The sequence below is a fragment of the Nerophis lumbriciformis genome, linkage group LG37 (genome assembly GCF_033978685.3).
Source record: "Nerophis lumbriciformis linkage group LG37, RoL_Nlum_v2.1, whole genome shotgun sequence".
Taxonomy (NCBI): domain Eukaryota; kingdom Metazoa; phylum Chordata; class Actinopteri; order Syngnathiformes; family Syngnathidae; genus Nerophis; species Nerophis lumbriciformis.
This window is the reverse complement of record NC_084584.2, coordinates 2,263,704-2,284,725: the sequence shown is the minus strand read 5'-3', so window position 1 is coordinate 2,284,725 and position 21,022 is coordinate 2,263,704. Positions and strand designations below refer to the sequence as shown.

General features: G+C 49.1%; 1 protein-coding gene across 1 annotated transcript; it reads right to left on the bottom strand.

Annotated features, from left to right (window-relative positions):
• Positions 1 to 11,037: 11,037 nt before the first annotated feature.
• Positions 11,038 to 20,728, bottom strand: LOC133577190 (uncharacterized). The gene has a single exon (XM_061930822.2). It carries the CDS (start codon positions 20,012 to 20,014, stop codon positions 12,176 to 12,178), a length of 7,839 nt encoding a protein of 2,612 aa, XP_061786806.2. The 5' UTR covers positions 20,015 to 20,728; the 3' UTR covers positions 11,038 to 12,175.
• Positions 20,729 to 21,022: the final 294 nt, after the last annotated feature.

Here is a 21,022-nt window from a genome sequence, read left to right as displayed (position 1 = left end):
TATATATATATATATATATATATATATATATATATATATGTATGTGTGGGGGGAAAAAAATCACAAGACTATTTCATCTCTACAGGCCTGTTTCATGAGGGGGGGTACCCTCAATCATCAGGAGATTTTAATGGGAGCATTCACATACCATGGTTTATATAGGGCACAGAGTGGGTGGGTACAGGCTGGCGTAGGGGCGTGGTGATTGGCCTAGGAGGTGTTTCCGTCTGTGGCGGCATGCTGTTACAATTTCGCTGCGCTTGTTGAGGGATGACAGGTCTGGACGGTAAATAATAAACAGTTTTTCTTTCAAGCATAGGTTGCATCTTTTATTACCACTATTGTAAGGTGTGCTGGATGCAAGAATTTGCCATGTTATTGAATATTCAACATTATTGTCTTTGAGGTCCCAAATGTGTTTGCTGAGTTCTGTGGTATTCCGCAGGTTTTGGTTCCTGAAAGAAGCCTTGTGATTGTTCCATCTGGTTTTGAATTCTCCCTCGGTTAATACTACATATGTGTCGGATGTGTTAATGTCCTTGCGTATTACCTTAGATTGGTAGACAACTGATGTTTGTAAGCACCCCCCGTTGAGAGGGCAATCAGGTTTCTTTCGACAGTTACAGCCTTTGTTGGCTTTGGAGTCGCTCTGTCCGGGGGCCGGGGGCTCATTTGCAATTGTTTTGTTGTGGTTTGAGATGATTTGTCGTATATTGTTCATGCAGCTGTAGCTCAATTTAATGTTGTTCTTGTTGAATACTTTTCTTAGGGTGTTGTCTTTGGGAAAGTGTTTGTCAATCAGATTGAGGAATTTATATATATATATATATATATATATATATATATATATATATATATATATATATATATATATATATATATATATATATGTAAATAAAATAAATACTTGAATTTCAGTTAATACCCCGTACTCTGATTGTGGCAGTCCGCTCCCTGTATGCTCAGTGCCAGAGCTCGGTCCGCATTGCCGGTAGTAAGTCGGACACGTTTCCAGTGAGGGTTGGACTCCGCCAAGGCTGCCCTTTGTCACCCATTCTGTTCATAACTTTTATGGACAGAATTTCTAGGCGCAGTCAAGGCGTTGAGGGGATCTGGTTTGGTGGCTGCAGGATTAGGTCTCTGCTTTTTGCAGATGACGTGGTCCTGATGGCTTCATCTGGCCAGGATCTTCAGCTCTCACTGGATCGGTTCGCAGCCGAGTGTGAAGCGACTGGGATGAGAATCAGCACCTCCAAGTCCGAGTCCATGGTTCTCGCCCGGAAAAGGGTGGAGTGCCATCTCCGGGTTGGGGAGGAGATCTTGCCCCAAGTGGAGGAGTTCAAGTACCTCGGAGTCTTGTTCACGAGTGAGGGAAGAGTGGATCGTGAGATCGACAGGCGGATCGGTGCGGCGTCTTCAGTAATGCGGACGCTGTATCGGTCCGTTGTGGTGAAGAAGGAGCTGAGCCGGAAGGCAAAGCTCTCAATTTACCGGTCGATCTACGTTCCCATCCTCACCTATGGTCATGAGCTTTGGGTTATGACCGAAAGGACAAGATCACGGGTACAAGCGGCCGAAATGAGTTTCCTCCGCCGGGTGGCGGGGCTCTCCCTTAGAGATAGGGTGAGAAGCTCTGTCATCCGGGAGGAGCTCAAAGTAAAGCCGCTGCTCCTCCACATGGAGAGGAGCCAGATGAGGTGGTTCGGGCATCTGGTCAGGATACCACCCGAACGCCTCCCTAGGGAGGTGTTTAGGGCACGTCCGACCGGTAGGAGGCCGCGGGGAAGACCCAGGACACGTTGGGAAGACTATGTCTCCCGGCTGGCCTGGGAACGCCTCGGGGTCCCACAGGAAGAGCTGGACGAAGTGGCTGGGGAGAGGGAAGTCTGGGCTTCCCTGCTTAGGCTGCTGCCCCCGCGACCCGACCTCGGATAAGCGGAAGAAGATGGATGGATGGATGGAATTTCAGTTTTCATTTATTTACACATACTGTATACACACATAACACTCCTCTCTACTCATTGTTGTATTTGAAAGTGCAATGCTTTGCAGCCAGTAGCACAGCCTTTGAAGGAGCATAGGTATGGGCTAGAGATGCGCGGTTTGCGGCCACAACCGCGGAGTCCGCGGATTATCCGCGGATCGGGCGGATGAAATTAAAAAAAATAAGATTTTATCCGACACTTTTACGGAGCGGAGAAGGGACGCCTCGCCGGGGTCCGGGACCGAGGCCCCTTCCCCCGAAAGGGCCCCACCGGGAGCCGTAGCTGAGGCGATCCGCGAGAAGGGCCCGACGCACGTCCAGGGTCACCACCGCGCCCACCGCACCGACACCCCGCCTCGTCCGCCTTCGCCGCGGCCGGCGTCACGCGCAGCAGGTAAGCAGCTTACCTGCCCGCCACCCCCGTGGCCGGGGGCTCGTAACAGGGGTCACTCCGTGCGCTCCGCCCACGCAGCTTACCTGCCCGCCACCCCCGTTGCCGGGGGCGCGTAACAGGGGTCACTCCGCGCGCAGTGCGCTCACGAAAGGGGTGGGGCTCACCCTGGTTGATATAGACAGCAGCTAGGACGGTGGCCATGGAAGTTGGAACCCGCTAAGGAGTGTGTAACAACCCACCTGCCGAATCAACTAGCCCTGAAAATGGATGGCGCTGGAGCGTCGGGCCCATACCCGGCCGTCGCCGGCAGCGAGATGCGCTTGGAGGTCCGCTCAGCGCGGCTCCCATATGATTGCGCACTGGTGTGCGTCTGGGTCGTGACAGCGTGGCAAGCGAATGTCTGTACTGCATTGGATCAGTCTCCTTTCTTTAACAGGCAAAAGCTTTATAACCTCACTAATGCCTTGCATCGTCTATATTAGATATATAACAACGGGCGGATGCGGGCGGGTGCGGTTCTGATCAAATGTTTGAACGGGTGGATGGCGGATGGTTGACGACTTTCTGATGCGGTTGCGGATGAAATAATTGCCTATCCGCGCATCTCTAGTAGGTACCTATGTATGTATACATGTATGTATGTGAGTATATGTGAATTTGTATGTACAATATATTCAACTCCCATTGTGCGTGTATGTATTTTTATATATATATATATATATATATATATATATATATATATATATATATATATATATATATATATATATATATAAAATAAATACTTGAATTTCAGTGTTCATTTATTTACACATATACACACATAACACTCCTCTCTACTCATTGTTGTATTTGAAAGTGCAATGCTTTGCAGCCAGTAGCACAGCCTTTGAAGGAGCATAGGTATGGGCAGTGTAATATTCTGGGTTGGAGTCAACAACCAGGCGAGGTGATGAAGTTACGTCTCTTTACTTCATACTTCAGAACCGACTCCCACATTTGCCGTCAGGGTGCGCAACACAACGTAAACCGTTGGCCAACCAAAAAGTAACCACAGAACGCTATACCCAACATTCACCAGGAGATGGCGACAAACAACTTGGATCACTCTATTACAGGCAGCATCTGTGACATGAAGGAAAAGCGGACGTGCTTTTAGTTATTTATTTGTATTTTTTCTTTGTAATTGGTTTTTAATCTTCATTATTTACTTCAAGTTATTACAGTAGGTCTCTATATACATATTTATTTACTTTTTTTTAATTAATTTTGGCCAAAGGGGGCATATTTCAATTTCCTACACCCTCTTGTTATTTCATATGTTGACCAGAGGGGGGAGCACTTTTAAAAGCGACACCACCCTCATTTTAATAGATGTCACCAGCAGGGGTGCAAATGAGACATTGCCTATTAGATGCAATGTTATTGGGACCATGATTTATGTCATCACTCGTTCACACCTCCTCATATGGAAGATACTTTTCCTTCTTCATGTCTCAAGAAGGGCAGAAATACAAGAACACACACTAGAGATGCGCGGATAGGCAATTATTTCATCCGCAACCGCATCAGAAAGTCGTCAACCATCCGCAATCCACCCGATCTAACATTTGATCAGAACTGCATCCGCCCGCCATCCGCCCGCACCCGCCCGTTGTTATATATCTAATATAGACGATGCAAGGCATTAGTGAGGTTATAAAGCTTTTGCCTGTTAAAGAAAGGAGACTGATCCAACGCAGCACAGACATTCGCGTGCCACGCTGTCACGGCCCAGATGCACACCAGTGCGCAATCATATGGGAGCCGCGCTGAGCGCACCTCCAAGCGCGTCTCACTGCCGGCGACGGCCGGGTATGGGCCCGACGCTCCAGCGCCATCCATTTTCAGGGCTAGTTGATTCGGCAGGTGGGTTGTTACACACTCCTTAGCGGGTTCCAACTTCCATGGCCACCGTCCTAGCTGCTGTCTATATCAACCAGGGTGAGCCCCACCACTTTCGTGAGCGCACTGCGCGCGGAGTGACCCCTGTTACGCGCCCCCGGCAACAGGGGTGGCGGGCAGGTAAGCTGCGCGGGCGGAGTGCGCGGAGTGACCCCTGTTACGAGCCCCCGGCCACGGGGGTGGCGGGCAGGTAAGCTGCTTACCTGCTGCGCGTGACGCCGGCCGCGGCGAAGGCGGACGAGGCGGGGTTTCGGTGCGGTGGGCGCGGTGGTGACCCTGGACGTGCGTCGGGCCCTTCTCGGGGATCGCCTCAGCTACGGCTCCCGGTGGGGCCCTCTCGGGGGAAAGGGCCTCGGTCCCGGACCCCGGCGAGGCGTCGGGGGCCTTCTCCGCTCCGTAAAAGTGTCCATCTCTTTTTTTTTTCTTCTTCTGTTGTGGCATATGCTGCAGGTGCCTGCTCGTTTTTCGTATGTGGGTAACAACATTTAACTATGTATATATATTTACCAATTGGTTTAACTGCCACCCGCCTGAATCTATTTAAAATCTAATTTTTTTTAATTTCAATCGCCCGACCCGACCCGACCCGACCCGCTGATAAAATCTAATTTTTTAAAATTTCATCCGCCCGATACGCGGATAATCCGCGGACTCCGCGGTTGTGCCCGCAAACCGCGCATCTCTAACACACACACACACACACACAAACACACACACACACACTCACACACTTTCTTGTATTTGTTACCTTCTTGAGACCTCCGAAAAATGCCTAATAACAGTCGTCATTTTACTCAACGCAAGTCAAAATTTTACAAGAAAAACTGAACATTTGTGCAATATTACGATAAAAGTTGGAATTTTACTCAATAACAGTCGCAGTTTTACAAGAAAAGCTTAACATTTTGGCAATTTTATGAAAAGTCGTAATTTTACTCAACAAAAGTCACAATTTTATAAGAAAACTTAAACACTTTGGCAATAATATAATAATAATCTGAATTTTACTTGGCAAAATGATGACAAAAGTCATGAATTTACCGTATTTTCCGCACCATAAGGCGCCCTGGGTTATAAGCCGCGCCTTCAATGAACGGCATATTTCAAAACTTTGTCCACCTATAAGCCGCCCCGTGTTGTAAGCCGCATCTAACTGCGCTAAAGGAATGTCAAAAAAACAGTCAGATAGGTCAGTCAAACTTTAATAATATATTAAAAACCAGCGTGATGTGGGCGCGCATGGAGTCGTATATCAACATGGACGGAGCTGCGTGAAAAAAGCCACCCGGCCTCTTCGCGTAAACTTATCTTAACCACTCGCTCATCTTTTCTTCATCCATCCATCCCTTCGAGTTAGCTTTTATGATGACGCCGGCTGGAAAGGTCTCTTTTGGCAAGGTCTTCCTTTTGAATATCACCATGGGTGGAAGTTTCTGGCCATTAGCATGGCAAGCTAGAACCACAGTGAAGGATGACTTCTCATTCCCTGTGGTGCGAATATTCACCGTACGTGCTCCCGTTGTATCCACAGTGCGGTTCACAGGAATATCAAAAGTCAGTGGAACCTCGTCCATGTTGATAATGTTCTCTGGCCGGATCTTTTTTTCAGCTATCTTGTTTTTACAATATGCACGGAAAGTAGCCAGCTTTTCTTGAAAGTCTTTAGGCAGTTGCTGTGAAATAGTAGTCCGTGTGCGGATGGAGAGATTGCGTCTTTTCATGAACCGGAAACCTGTCGCTTAGTAGGAGCCATTTTGTGGTCTTTACAGATGTAAACACACAAAGGAAATGAAACGTAATATCCGCGCGCTTCTTCTTCTTCTTCTACGCGGGCGGGTGGTTGCTTACAGTAGAAGAAGAAGCGCTTCCTGTTCTATGGGGGCGGGTGCTTACCTTGGCGGTTGCTTGCGTAGAAGAAGAAGCACTTCCTCTTCTACGGGGAAAAAAGATGGCTGCTGTTTACCGTAGTTGCGAGACCGAAACTTTATGAAAATGAATCTTAATATTAATCCATATATAAAGCGCACGGGGTTATAAGCCGCACTGTCAGCTTTTGAGTAAATTTGTGGTTTTTAGGTGCGGCTAATAGTGCGGAAAATACGGTACTCAAAAAAGTCACTATTTTACAAGAACAACGCAAAAATTGGCAATATTGTGATAAGTCAGAATTGTATACGACAAATGTCACCATTTTGCATTAAAAAGTATTACTTTTACTCGACGAAAGTCACAATTTTATAAGAAAACTTAAAAATGTTGGAAATCGGGAGAAATTCGGGAGAATTGTTGAAACCCGGGAGATTTTCGGGAGAGGCACTGAAATTCGGGGGTCTCCCGGAAAATTCGGGAGGGTAGGCAAGTATGGGTTAAAGACTCTTCTTTGCTCGCTCCCCTTTTTGGTGTTTTCTGGGATATGTAAATGAAATAAAAATGTATTTGATTCCACAAAGCTTGTTCATCTCTATGAATTTTTCAGAAAATGTTTAAGTTGTCTTTAACAATTTCAAGGAATATCTGCTCTCATACAGCATATACACATATGTATATGTATGTACAGGGGTGGTATAGCTCGGTTGGTAGAGCGGCCGTGCCAGCAACTAGAGGGTTCCTGGTTCGATCCCCGTCTTCCGCCATCCTAGTCAAGTCCGTTGTGTCCTATGGCAAGACCCTTGCTCCTGATGGGTCGTGGTTAGGGCCTTGCATGACAGCTTCCGTCATCAGGGTATGAATGCATGGGTGAATGTGGAAATAGTGTCCAAGCACTTTGAGTACCTTGAGAGAGGAAGCATTTAAGTCCCATCTTAAAACTCATGTGTATACTCTAGCCTTTAAATATACCCCCCTTTTAGATCAGTTGATCTGCCGTCTCTTTTCTGCTCTGCCCCCGTCTCTTGCGTGAAGAGGTTATCAGGTGACCACAGACATACTTGCCAACCCTCCCGGATTTCAGCGCCTCTCCCGAAAACCTCCCGGGACAAATTTTTTCCCGAAAAACTCCCGAAATTCAGGTGGACCTGAGTGACGTGTTGACAACACACAACAACAGTGTCTACCGTAAAGCAGTTCGTCTGCCGTAAACAGCAATGTTGTGACACTTTTAAACAGGACAATACTGCCATCTACTGTACATGCATATGTGACCCACCCATAATGTGTCACATTTTTGTGTTGATTTATTTATTTTATTTTGTGGTTTGAATTCGTTTTTGGAGCTGTCATTACACATTTATCAGTATTCACATTGGTCAGTAGGGGGCAGTAGGGCGTTTCTTCCCAATTGAATGCTATCACCTGCAGACCGGAAGTGTCTTGTCATTCTGATGAGCGCGACCAGTCTGTGAACAATTGAAATGCCTTTTCCTCCTGTACAACAGGTTAGTTTTGGTGAATCAACTCACTGAATAATATCCATGTGATCTTTATAAGTTTAAGTACACATTCTGATGGTGGAGCCTAACTCTAAAGTGTTTGTGAGTTGTAGTTTGTAAATGAACACTGAAATTCAAGTATTTATTTTATTTATATACATATATATATAAATATATATATATATATATATAGCTAGAATTCACTGAAAGTCAAGTATTTCTTATATATATATATATATTAGAGATGCGCGGTTTGCGGACACAACCGCGGAGTCCGCGGATTATCCGCGGATCGGGCGGATGAAATTAAAAAAAATAAGATTTTATCCGCTCGCGGGTCGGGTCGGGCGGATTAATTAGATTTTTTTGTTTTTGTTTTTTGCGGGTGGCAGTTAAACCAATTCGGAAATAAATATACATAGTTAAATGTTGTTACCCACATACGAAAAATGAGCAGGCACCTGCAGCATATGCCACAACAGAAGAAGAAAAAAGAAAAGAGATGGACACTTTTACGGAGCGGAGAAGGGACGCCTCGCCGGGGTCCGGGACCGAGGCCCCTTCCCCCGAGAGGGCCCCACCGGGAGCCGTAGCTGAGGCGATCCGCGAGAAGGGCCCGACGCACGTCCAGGGTCACTACCGCGCCCACCGCACCGACACCCCGCCTCGTCCGCTTTCGCCGCGGCCGGCGTCACGCGCAGCAGGTAAGCAGCTTACCTGCCCGCCACCCCCGTGGCCGGGGGCTCGTAACATGGGTCACTCCGCGCGCTCCGCCCGCGCAGCTTACCTGCTTGCCACCCCTGTTGCCGGGGGCGCGTAACAGGGGTCACTCCGCGCGCAGTGCGCTCACGAAAGTGGTGGGGCTCACCCTGGTTGATATAGACAGCAGGACGGTGGCCATGGAAGTCGGAACCCGCTAAGGAGTGTGTAACAACCCACCTGCCGAATCAACTAGCCCTGAAAATGGATGGCGCTGGAGTGTCGGGCCCATATACCCGGCCGTCGCCGGCAGCGAGACGCGCTTGGAGGTGCGCTCAGCGCGGCTCCCATATGATTGCGCACTGGTGTGCCTCTGGGTCGTGACAGCGTGGCACGCGAATGTCTGTGCATTGGATCAGTCTCCTTTCTTTAACAGGCAAAAGCTTTATAACCTCACCATACCTGCCAACTTTTAAATCAGAAAAACCTAGTAGCCAGGGTCCAAGGGCCGCAGGCCTCGGTAGGTCCAGGACAAAGTCCTGGTGGAGGGTTCAGGGCTTCGCCCCCCGACGCAAAATGATTATTAGCATTCAGACAGGTTAAAATGTTGCTAAAACCATCACTTTTCTATCAGTCCCAGTGACTTTTCAAAACAAAAATATTACAGCAAAAATCATATGGGTTGATTGACATGTTTATTCTGTAAACTAACTTCAATAGTTTGAAATTATTTTGACAGTTAATGCCAGTTATCCTGTCAACCTTTCACAAGACTTCAATTTGTTAATTGAAAGTATAAATAGTATAAACACTTTTAACAGTATGTCGTGCTGTGAAATACAGCCGACAGGATTGCGCATGCATGATGCAGGAGAACAAAGGACTTCTTTCATTTAAGGTTTGTGATAAACCATCAAACTCATTCGTTAAAAGGACTCTATAGTAATATAAAGTGAGTTTTTCTGGACATTATCATGCAAGAAAAGTTTATTTTTGGGACCGCGATCACCGCGTAATGATTTTTAAAGGTTGCATTACATTATTAACTGTCCCATGTGATCAGCCAGTGCGATTGGAAGTCCATGCTCAATTATTGCCTCCGTAAATAAAACTTCGGCATTTATCACATCCAAAGAATCTGTTTGGGCGACGAAAAACGTTGAAAGTTTTCCACTTGTATCGCTAGCAACGGCATTAGACTTGTGTTTTTTTGTCCCAACGTGGTCTTTTACATCGCTAATTCCTCCGTGTCCGATCGAAAAATCTTGTCTGCACAAGGTGCAATTCGCGTAGTTTTCGCCCTTTTTTTTAAATTTTTATTAATATTAGATATATAACAACGGGCGAATGGCGGGCGAGTGCAGTTCTGATCAAACGTTACATCGGGTGGATGGCGGATGGTTGACGACTTTCTGACGCGGTTGCGGATGAAATAATTGCCTATCCGCGCATCTCTAATATATATATATATATATCTTAACCACGCCCACAACCACGCCCCCCGCCCCACCCCCGAACACGCCCCCGCCCCCACCCCCCACCCCCACCTCCCGAAATCAGAGGTCTCAAGGTTGGCAAGTATGACCACAGATGAAGCGCGAGCTGTTGGACCACTCCTCTGTGCATCAGCCGGTGGCGTCTCTGCGCTGCTGACTTAAAGACTTAGAGACTTAGACTTAGACTTCCTTTTATTGTCATTCAAATTTGAACTTTACAGTACAGATAAGAACAACATTTTGCTGTATTAGCTGGTTGTAGTGCAGGATAAAAGAGCAATAAGGTGCAGATATATATAAGTAGATTACTGTACAGATAAATATATTGCACGTTTATGGATGCATGTTGTATTGTCTTTATAGTCTTGCCCCAAGTGGAGGAGTTCAAGTACCTCGGAGTCTTGTTCACGAGTGGGGGAAGAGTGGATCGTGAGATCGACAGGCGGATCGGTGCGGCGTCTTCAGTAATGCGGACGCTGTATCGATCCGTTGTGGTGAAGAAAGAGCTGAGCCGGAAGGCAAAGCTCTCGATTTACCGGTCGATCTACGTTCCCATCCTCACCTATGGTCATGAGCTTTGGGTCATGACCGAAAGGACAAGATCACGGGTACAAGCGGCCGAAATGAGTTTCCTTCGCCGAGTGGCGGGGCTCTCCCTTAGAGATAGGGTGAGAAGCTCTGTCATTCGGGAGGAGCTCAAAGTAAAGCCGCTGCTCCTCCACATCGAGAGGAGCCAGATGAGGTGGTTCAAGCATCTGGTCAGGATGCCACCCGAACGCCTCCCTAGGGAGGTGTTTCGGGCACGTCCGACCGGTAGGAGGCCACGGGGAAGACCCAGGACACGCTGGGAAGACTATCTCTTCCGGCTAGCCTGGGAACGCCTCGGGATCCCCCGGGAGGAGCTGGACGAAGTGGCTGGGGAGAGGGAAGTCTGGGCTTCCCTGCTTAAGCTGCTGCCCCCGCGACCCGACCTCGGATAAGCGGAAGAAGATGGATGGATGGATGGAGTCCAGCCAGTTAATCCGTTTTGGGGGGGAATTGAGGGGATTGTTATGATGCATTCAGGAGTCTTATGGCCTGAGTCTTACAGAACCTGGAGGTTCTGCTACGGAGACTGCGGAACCTCTTTCTAGAGTCCAGTAGTGGAAAAAAAACCTTGGTGGGGGTGGGAGGAGTCTCTGCAGATTTTCTGAGCCCTGGTCTGGCAGCGTCTTTTTGCGATTTCCTAGATAGGAGGAAGAGGAGTCCTGATGATCTGTTCCGCCTTCCTCACCACTCTCTGCAGAGACTTCCAGTCTGAGGCACTGCAGGCTCCAGTCCAGACAGAGATGCAGTTGTCTCCATTCAATATGGCCCCACTATGAACTGGATTCTCACATTATTAACTAGATCCACTCAACATCCATTGCACCGGTCGCCCAGGGGAGGGGGTCCCCACATCTGCGGTGCCCTCCGAGGTTTCTCATTGTGCCCATTGGGTTGAGTTTTTTTCTTGCCCTGATGTGGGATCTGAGCCGAGGATGTTGTTGCGGCTTGTGCAGCCCTTTGAGAAATGTGCGATTAAGGGCCATATAAGTAAACTTTGATTGATTGATGATTGAAGTAGAAAAGTAGAAAAATAACCCATTTACCATTTTACCAAATTACATTCTCATTTCCCACACATTGTTTGCCAGAACATACGTCGACTTACAAGTATGCTCGCACTGCAAATCGAATAAGAAAGACTGCTTTGTTTGAAGCCACTCAGCGTTGTCAGTTGCAGCGCTGTGTATTTATTTTACAAAAAAAAACAAAAAAAATTACACATTTGTTGGTTTTTTTTTCATTCCACAGGATGCACGTTTCATACTGGTTAGACATCCAGCAAACTGTCCAGTGACCTGTCCAAAACATGTTCAGAAAGTTGCGAGGCTCCTCTCCATTGTGCTTTAACGAGCCACATGTTTCTTCATCTGTCACCGCTGTAGCAATCAGCCCGCACACTCTTAAAGTGACATGTGTCCATTTAAAATCAAAACAATTACAATATTTAGCCAAATATATATCTTAAAGCAAACACTGGTTGAACACAAAATACGTCTCCTGAAAGTAAACGACTTGATAATAATAACAATAATAATGCAAAAATTAATTGGATTATTCATTCAAAAAGTAAAATCCCTTGGATTACCTCAGTATCAAAATACATTTACATAAGCAATATGTCGCCTACATTCACATATAAATTATCAAATATAACACAGGAATGAACAAAATGGTTTTCTTCATGAAATTAAAAGTCCTTCATTTACGACACGCTTAATAGTAACACCGTAACCACGGCAGCGAGTGCTGTGGTGAACGAGAACTTCTTGATATTTGCAGCATTTGTTTGCAGCGTGATGTCGAACAACCCCCTGGTGTTATTCGTCGTGGTCCTGGACAATTTTGCCGCCGCGGAGGCATAAGACTCCGTTTCTTCAACGTCTGCGATGCTCCGCGTCATGGTCAACGTCACACCCGACTCTGCCGCCATTCTGGAGAACTCCGCAACGCATTGCGCTACATCCGCCCCAGCTTGAATGCTTGTTAGTGCAATACGCTCTCTGAGGGTTTCTGGTGACGCACTTGACAGTAAATTCTCCAACTCTTGTCTGAGCTCTGCAGAATCCCTTTCTACTTCTGTGGCAGCTACCAGGGCAGCTGCTATCATTTGCGCTGTTGCTGGGACGGAGGCCGCCATCTGTGCAGCGTTTGCTGCCCTCTCCGCTATTCTGGCTGAATCCTGAGCCAATTCTGCCAGCTGCTGGTCCAAAGATGATTCAGTTGTTTGTGCTGCTGTTGTGGCAGCATCAGCTGCATCTTGAGCTAGTCCAGCTGCTTCGTTTGCTTCAACGACAGCAAAGTCTAAAGAAGTTTCTTCACCCGCGCTCAGTGATGTGGCGGCGCTCGCTGCTTCGCTGGCGGCCGTCAATGCAATCCCGGATGCAGGGAGGGCTGATGTCCCGGCTGTTGCCGCTGCAGCAGCACCAACTGCTGTTGCTGCTGCCGTCGAGGCTGTCAGACCAGCCACCACTGCTCGTTGCGCAGTATTAACCGATTCTGTAGCAGAAAGAGTTTCGTCTGTTGCTGCTCTTGCTATTGATGCTGCTCTTCCAGCAGCTTGTGCAGCGTCTTGTGCAGCAGATTGTGCGTCTACGCCATTGTCGACGGTTTCTGCTATTACTCCTGTAACTTCTGTCAACAAAGCAATCTGCTCTGCATTCTGAACCGCTGACTGCATTTCAGGTGTCAGTCTGGATGGATCCTCATTAAGGAGGGATGAAAATTGTTCTGAAGCTTCCCTCGATACGCTCAACACTTCTTGTGCAGCTTCGTCAACTTCGCCTGGGCCCGCCATCGCTGCTTGTCTGGCTGCCATTGCCGCAGCTGATGATACCAGTGCAAGCTCTTCCTGAACGCTTCCCGCTTCAGCTGCCTCACGTGCAGCAGCAGCCACTCGTTCTGCTGCATCTGCTGCCTCTTCTGCAGCCCTTGTGGCGTTTCTAGCTAGCTCTGCAGCTCTTTCTGGATCCGTGTCTCCATCCGCCGCTAATCTAGCTGCCTCAGACGCTTCCTCTGCCCTTTGAAAGGCCTCACTGACTTCCTCCGATAGATCTGCACCAGTTGCTGCTGCTGCAGAGGCTGCAAGGGATGTTGCTGCAGCCGCTAAGGAGCTTGCTGCTGAAGCTTCGAAAACGTCTTCATTGCTTGAGGACAGTGCATCCGCAGCATTTGATACCACAGCTGCGGATTCTCTTGCTGAATCCACTGCATTTTGTACTTGTTCTGTGGCTAATGCTGCAGCTAATTGAGCGATTTGACTTCCTTCTTCTGCTGCCAATCCTTGTTCTGCTGTGTCCAGTGCCACCAAGGCCTGTACTGCTGTGTCATTTGCCAATACAGCAGCAGTTTCAGCTGACACCAACGCTTGTCTTGCAGTGTCCTCAATTCCTGCTGGCAAGATTGTTGAATTAAGTAATTCGTTAAGGGTTTCTGCAGCCATTGCTGCCTCTTGGCTGGCATTTCTTGCGGCCTCTATGGCAAATTGTGCATCAGCTGTAACATTTCCAGATTCTGTAAGGTTTGCTGCTTCAGCTGCTAAATTTGCAGCTTCTCTCGCTGCAACTGCTGCATTTACTGCTGCTACAGATAGATTTCTTGCAAGAGAAGCCATGTCCCCTGTTGCATTTCCTGCCGCTTCCACCGCAGCGATTGCAGCCAATTCAGCCTCAACTGCTGCAAGTTCCGCGGCTTGCACTGCTGCGAATGCATTTATTGTGCCTTCTAACAGAGAAGATGAAGCAGCAGCTGCTGTGTTTGCAGCTGCTGCAACACTTTCTGCAGCATTTGCAGCAAAAACACTACCACCTGAAGCAGCTGCTGTTGCTACAACGGCTGCTCCTGTCACTGCTGCTGCTGCTGCTGTGGCTGTTGTGGCTGCTGCAACTGCTGTATCTGAGGCTCTTTGTACTAACGGATCCACTAAAATGACTGGGGTGCCTGTGATGACTGAGCCAGAGCTGGTGATGGTATTTGGTCTGACGGAGGTGTTTGGGTTACTAGTGGGGTCTGAGCTTACAGGGATGCCAAGGCTGGTGATGGAATTGCCAGGGTTGTTGGTGATGCCTGAGCCTACAGGGGTACTAAAGCTGCTGGTGGGATCCACAACAATGACAGTGGGGCCTGTGGTGACTGGGCTTCCAAGGTTACCAGGGCTGGTGATGGTACCTGGGTTGGCGGTTGTGCCTGAGCTAACAGGGGAGCCTGTGTTGCTGATGATGCCTGTGCTCCCTGGGTTGAGAAGGCTGCTGGTGGTGACTGAGCTTCCAGGGGTACTAAAGCTGCTGGTGGGATCTGGGCTCACAGGGTTGCCAGGAACACTGCTAGTGCCTGTGTTTCCAGTTGGGCCTGTGTTGTCTGTCGTACCTGGGCTGTTTGTAGAATCTGTGATGCTAATACGCAGGGCATCCACAGCATCTAATACCACCCCTGTGGATTCTCTTATTAAAGCTGCTGCAATTTGTACTCTTACTGAGGCTAATGCTGCGGATAATTCAGCATCTAGAATTCCTGCTTCTGTGACCACAGCTTGCTCTGCTGTGTCCAATGCCAGTGAGTTTGCCATTGCTGTGTCAATTGCTAATTCAGTAGCATTTTCAGCTAAAAGCAACACTTGTCTTACAGTGTCCTCTGTTCCTGATGGCAGGCTTGTTGAAGTAAGTAATGCTCTGAGGGTTTGTGCAGCCATCGCAGCCTCTTGGTTGGCATTTCTTGCCGCTTCTATGGCAAATTGTGCATTAGCTGTAGTAATTCCAGATTCCATAGTGTTGGCTGCTGAAACTGCAGCCTCTGCAGCTGTTCTCGCTGCTATTGCTGCATTTGCTGCTGCTAAGAATAAAGTTCTTGCGAGAGGGGCCAAGGCTCCTGTTGCATTTGTTGCCACTTGCGCCGCAGCTATTGCAGCCAATAGAGCCTCATTTGCTGCATCTTCTGCGGCTTGTGCTGCTGCAGATGCAGTTATTGTGCCTGCTATAAGAGAAGATGAAGCAGCAGCTGCTGTTTCTGCAGCTATTGCAACTCTTTCTGCAGCATTTTCAGCCATAGATTCACCTGAAGCGGCTGCTAATGCTACCACAGCTGCTCCTGTCACTGCTGCCGCTGTTGCTGTGGCTGTTGTGGCTGATGCAACTGCTGTCTCTGTGACTCTTTGTAGTACCGGACCCCCTAAAACGACTGTGGGGTCTGTGGTGACTGCGCTATCAAGGGTGCCAGGGCTGGTGATGGTACCTGGGTTGGGGGTTGTGCCTGAGCTAACAGGGGAGCCTGTGCTGCTACTGATGCCTGGGCTCACTGGGGTGAGAAGGCTGCTGGTGGTGACTGAGCTTCCAGAGGTGCCAGGGCTGCTGGAGGTGCCAGGGATGCTGGTGGTGCCTGAGCTTACAGGGGTACTAAAACTGCTGGTGGGATCTGGGCTCACAGGGTTGCCAGGAATACTGCTAGTGCCTGAGTTTCCAGTTGGGCCTGTGTTGTCTGTGGTACCTGGGCTGTTTGTAGAATCGGTGATGCTAATATCCAGGGCATTCACAGCATCTAATATCACCCCTGTGGATTCTCTTACTAAAGCTGCTGCAATTTGTACTCTTACTGAGGCTGCTGTTGCAGTTAATTGAGCAACCTCAGGTCCTGCGTCTGTGACCACAGCTTGCTCTGCTGTGTCCAGTGCCAGTGAATTTTCCATTGCTGTGTCAATTGCTAATTCAGTAGCATTTTCAGCTAAAAGCAACACTTGTCTTACAGTGTCCTCTGTTCCTGATGGCAGGCTTGTTGAAGTAAGTAATGCTCTGAGGGTTTGTGCAGCCATTGCAGCCTCTTGGCTGGCATTTCTTGCAGCTTCTATGGCAAATTGTGCATTAGCTGTAGTAATTCCAGTTTCCATAGTGTTGGCTGCTGAAACTGCAGCCTCTGCAGCTGCTCTCGCTGCTATTGCTGCATTTGCTGCTGCTAAGAATAAAGTTCTTGCGAGAGGGGCCAAGGCTCCTGTTGCATTTGTTGCCACTTGCGCCGCAGCTATTACAGCCAATAGAGCCTCATCTGCTGCATCTTCTGCGGCTTGTGCTGCTGCAGATGCAGTTATTGTGCCTGCTATAAGAGAAGATGAAGCAGCAGCTGCTGTTTCTGCAGCTGTTGCAACTCTTTCTGCAGCATTTTCAGCAATAATTTCACCTGAAGCGGCTGCTAATGCTACCACAGCTGCTCCTGTCACTGCTGCCGCTGTTGCTGTGGCTGTTGTGGCTGATGCAACTGCTGTCTCTGTGACTCTTTGTAGTACCGGATCCACTAAAACGACTGTGGGGTCTGTGGTGACTGCGCTATCAAGGGTGCCAGGGCTGGTGATGGTACCTGGGTTGGCGGTTGTGCCTGAGCTAACAGGGGAGCCTGTGCTGCTGCTGATGCCTGGGCTCCCTGTGGTGAGAAGGCTGCTGGTGGTGACTGAGCTTCCAGGGGTGCCAGGGCTGCTGGAAGTGCCAGGGATGCTGGTGGTGCCTGAGCTTACAGGGGTACTAAAGCTGCTGGTGGGATCTGGGCTCACAGGGTTGCCAGGAATACTGCTAGTGCCTGAGTTTCCAGTTGGGCCTGTGTTGTCTGTGGTACCTGGGCTGTTTGTAGAATCGGTGATGCTAATATCCAGGTCATTCACAGCATCTAATATCACCCCTGTGGTTTCTCTTACTAAAGCTGCTGCAATTTGTACTCTTACTGCGGCTACTGTTGCAGATAATTGAGCAACTTCAGGTCCTGCTTCTGTGACCACAGCTTGCTCTGCTGTGTCCAGTGCCAGTGAATTTTCCATTGCTGTGTCAATTGCTAATTCAGTAGCATTTTGAGCTAAAAGCAACACTTGTCTTACAGTGTCCTCTGTTCCTGATGGCAGGCTTGTTGAAGTAAGTAATGCTCTGAGGGTTTGTGCAGCCATTGCAGCCTCTTGGCTGGCATTTCTTGCCGCTTCTATGGCAAATTGTGCATTAGCTGTAGTAATTCCAGTTTCCATAGTGTTGGCTGCTGAAACTGCAGCCTCTGCAGCTGCTCTCGCTGCTAATGCTGCATTTGCTGCTGCTAAGAATAAAGTTCTTGCAAGAGGGGCCAAGGCTCCTGTTGCATTTTCTGCCACTTGCCCCGCAGCTATTGCAGCCAATAGAGCCTCATCTGCTGCATCTTCTGCGGCTTGTGCTGCTGCAGATGCAGTTATTGTGCCTGCTATAAGAGAAGACGAAGCAGCAGCTGCTGTTTCTGCAGCTGTTGCAACTCTTTCTGCAGCATTTTCAGCAATACTTTCACCTGAAGCGGCTGCTATTGCTAGCACAGCTGCTCCTGTCACTGCTGCCGCTGTTGCTGTGGCTGTTGTGGCTGATGCAACTGCTGTCTCTGTGACTCTTTGTAGTACCGGATCCACTAAAACGACTGTGGGGTCTGTGGTGACTGCGCTATCAAGGGTGCCAGGGCTGGTGATGGTACCTGGGTTGGCGGTTGTGCCTGAGCTAACAGGGGAGCCTGTGCTGCTGCTGATGCCTGGGCTCCCTGTGGTGAGAAGGCTGCTGGTGGTGACTGAGCTTCCAGGGGTGCCAGGGCTGCTGGAAGTGCCAGGGATGCTGGTGGTGCCTGAGCTTACAGGGGTACTAAAGCTGCTGGTGGGATCTGGGCTCACAGGGTTGCCAGGAATACTGCTAGTGCCTGAGTTTCCAGTTGGGCCTGTGTTGTCTGTGGTACCTGGGCTGTTTGTAGAATCGGTGATGCTAATATCCAGGTCATTCACAGCATCTAATATCACCCCTGTGGATTCTCTTACTAAAGCTGCTGCAATTTGTACTCCTACTGAGGCTGCTGTTGCAGATAATTGAGCAACCTCAGGTCCTGCTTCTGTGACCACAGCTTGCTCTGCTGTGTCCAGTGCCAGTGAATTTTCCATTGCTGTGTCAATTGCTAATTCAGTAGCATTTTCAGCTAAAAGCAACACTTGTCTTACAGTGTCCTCTGTTCCTGATGGCAGGCTTGTTGAAGTAAGTAATGCTCTGAGGGTTTGTGCAGCCATTGCAGCCTCTTGGCTGGCATTTCTTGCCGCTTCTATGGCAAATTGTGCATTAGCTGTAGTAATTCCAGATTCCATAGTGTTGGCTGCTGAAACTGCAGCCTCTGCAGCTGCTCTTGCTGCTAATGCTGCATTTGCTGCTGCTAAGAATAAAGTTCTTGCAAGAGGGGCCAAGGCTCCTGTTGCATTTTCTGCCACTTGCCCCGCAGCTATTGCAGCCAATAGAGCCTCATCTGCTGCATCTTCTGCGGCTTGTGCTGCTGCAGATGCAGTTATTGTGCCTGCTATAAGAGAAGACGAAGCAGCAGCTGCTGTTTCTGCAGCTGTTGCAACTCTTTCTGCAGCATTTTCAGCAATACTTTCACCTGAAGCGGCTGCTATTGCTAGCACAGCTGCTCCTGTCACTGCTGCCGCTGTTGCTGTGGCTGTTGTGGCTGATGCAACTGCTGTCTCTGTGACTCTTTGTAGTACCGGATCCACTAAAATGACAGTGGGGCCTGTGGTGACTGGGCTCCCAAGAGTTCCAGGGCTGGTGATGGTACCTGGGTTGACGGTTGTGCCTGAGCCTACAGGAGTGCCTGAGGTGCTTGTGATGCCTGGTCCCCCAGTGGTGCCAGGGCTATTGCTGGGGCCTGAACTCCCAGGGGTGCCTTGGCTGGTGATGGTATTTGGGCTGATAGGGGTGCCTAGGCTAATTGTGGTACCTGGGCTTCCAAGAGTTCCAGAGCTTGTGATTGTATTTGAGCTGGGAGGGATGCCTGGGCTACTTGTGGTGCCTGAACTTCCAGGAGTTCCAGGGATACTGGTGCCAGGAGTTCCAGGGATACTGGTGGTGGCTGTGATCCCAGGGCTGCCAGGGATAGTGATGGTAATTGAACTGGTAGGGGTGCCTGGGCTACTTGTGGTACCTGAGCTTCCGGAAGTTCCAGGGTTGCTGGCAGTGACTGTGCTTCCAGAGGTGCCGGAACTGCTGAATGTGCCAGGGGTGCTGAATGTGCCAGGGATGCTGGTGGTGCCTGAGCTTACAGGGGTACTAAAGCTGCTGGTGGGATCTGGGCTCACAGGGTTGCCAGGAATACTGCTAGTACCTGAGCTTCCAGTTGGGCCTGTGTTGTCTGTGGTACCTGGGCTGTTTGTAGAATCGGTGATGCTAATATCCAGGTCATTCACAGCATCTAATATCACCCCTGTGGATTCTCTTACTAAAGCTGCTGCAATTTGTGCTCTTACTGCGGCTGCTGTTGCAGATAATTGAGCAACTTCAGTTCCTGCTTCTGCGGCCACAGCTTGCTCTGCTGTGTCCAATGCCAGTGAGTTTGCCATTGCTGTGTCAATTGCTAATTCAGTAGCATTTTCAGCTAAAAGCAACACTTGTCTTACAGTGTCCTCTGTTCCTGATGGCAGGCTTGTTGAAGTAAGTAATGCTCTGAGGGTTTGTGCAGCCATTGCAGCCTCTTGGCTGGCATTTCTTGCCGCTTCTATGGCAAATTGTGCATTAGCTGTAGTAATTCCAGATTCCATAGTGTTGGCTGCTGAAACAGCAGCCTCTGCAGCTGCTCTCGCTGCTATTGCTGCATTTGCTGCTGCTATGAATAAAGTTCTTGCAAGAGGGGCCAAGGCTCCTGTTGCATTTTCTGCCACTTGCCCCGCAGCTATTACAGCCAATAGAGCCTCATCTGCTGCAACTTCTGCGGCTTGTGCTGCTGCAGATGCAGTTATTGTGCCTGCTATAAGAGAAGATGAAGCAGCAGCTGCTGTTTCTGCAGCTGCTGCAACTCTTTCTGCAGCATTTTCAAGAATAATTTCACCTGAAGCGGCTGCTATTGCTAGCACAGCTGCTCCTGTCACTGCTGCCGCTGTTGCTGTGGCTGTTGTGGCTGATGCAACTGCTGTCTCTGTGACTCTTTGTAGTACCGGATCCACTAAAATGACAGTGGGGCCTGTGGTGACTGGGCTCCCAAGGTTTCCAGGGCTGGTGATGGTACCTGGGTTGACGGTTGTGCCTGAGCCTACAGGGGTGCCTGAGGTGCTTGTGATGCCTGGTCTCCCAGTGGTGCCAGGGCTATTACTGGGGCCTGAACTCCCAGGGGTGCCTTGGCTGGTGATGGTATTTGGGCTGATAGGGGTGCCTAGGCTAATTGTGGTACCTGGGCTTCCAAGAGTTCCAGAGCTTGTGATTGTATTTGAGCTGGGAGGGATGCCTGGGCCACTTGAGGTGCCTGAACTTCCAGGAGTTCCAGGGACACTGGTGCCAGGAGTTCCAGGGATACTGGTGGTGGCTGTGATCCCAGGGCTGCCAGGGCTAGTGATGGTATTTGAACTGGTAGGGGTGCCTGGGCTACTTGTGGTACTTGAGCTTCCAAGACCTCCAGTGCTAGTTATGGTATTTGGACTGTTTTGGGTGTCTGGGCTACTTGTGGAACCTGAACTTCCAGGACTTCCAGTGCTAGTTATGGTATTTGGACTGTTTTGGGTGTCTGGGCTACTTGTGGAACCTGAACTTCCAGGACTTCCAGTGCTAGTTATGGT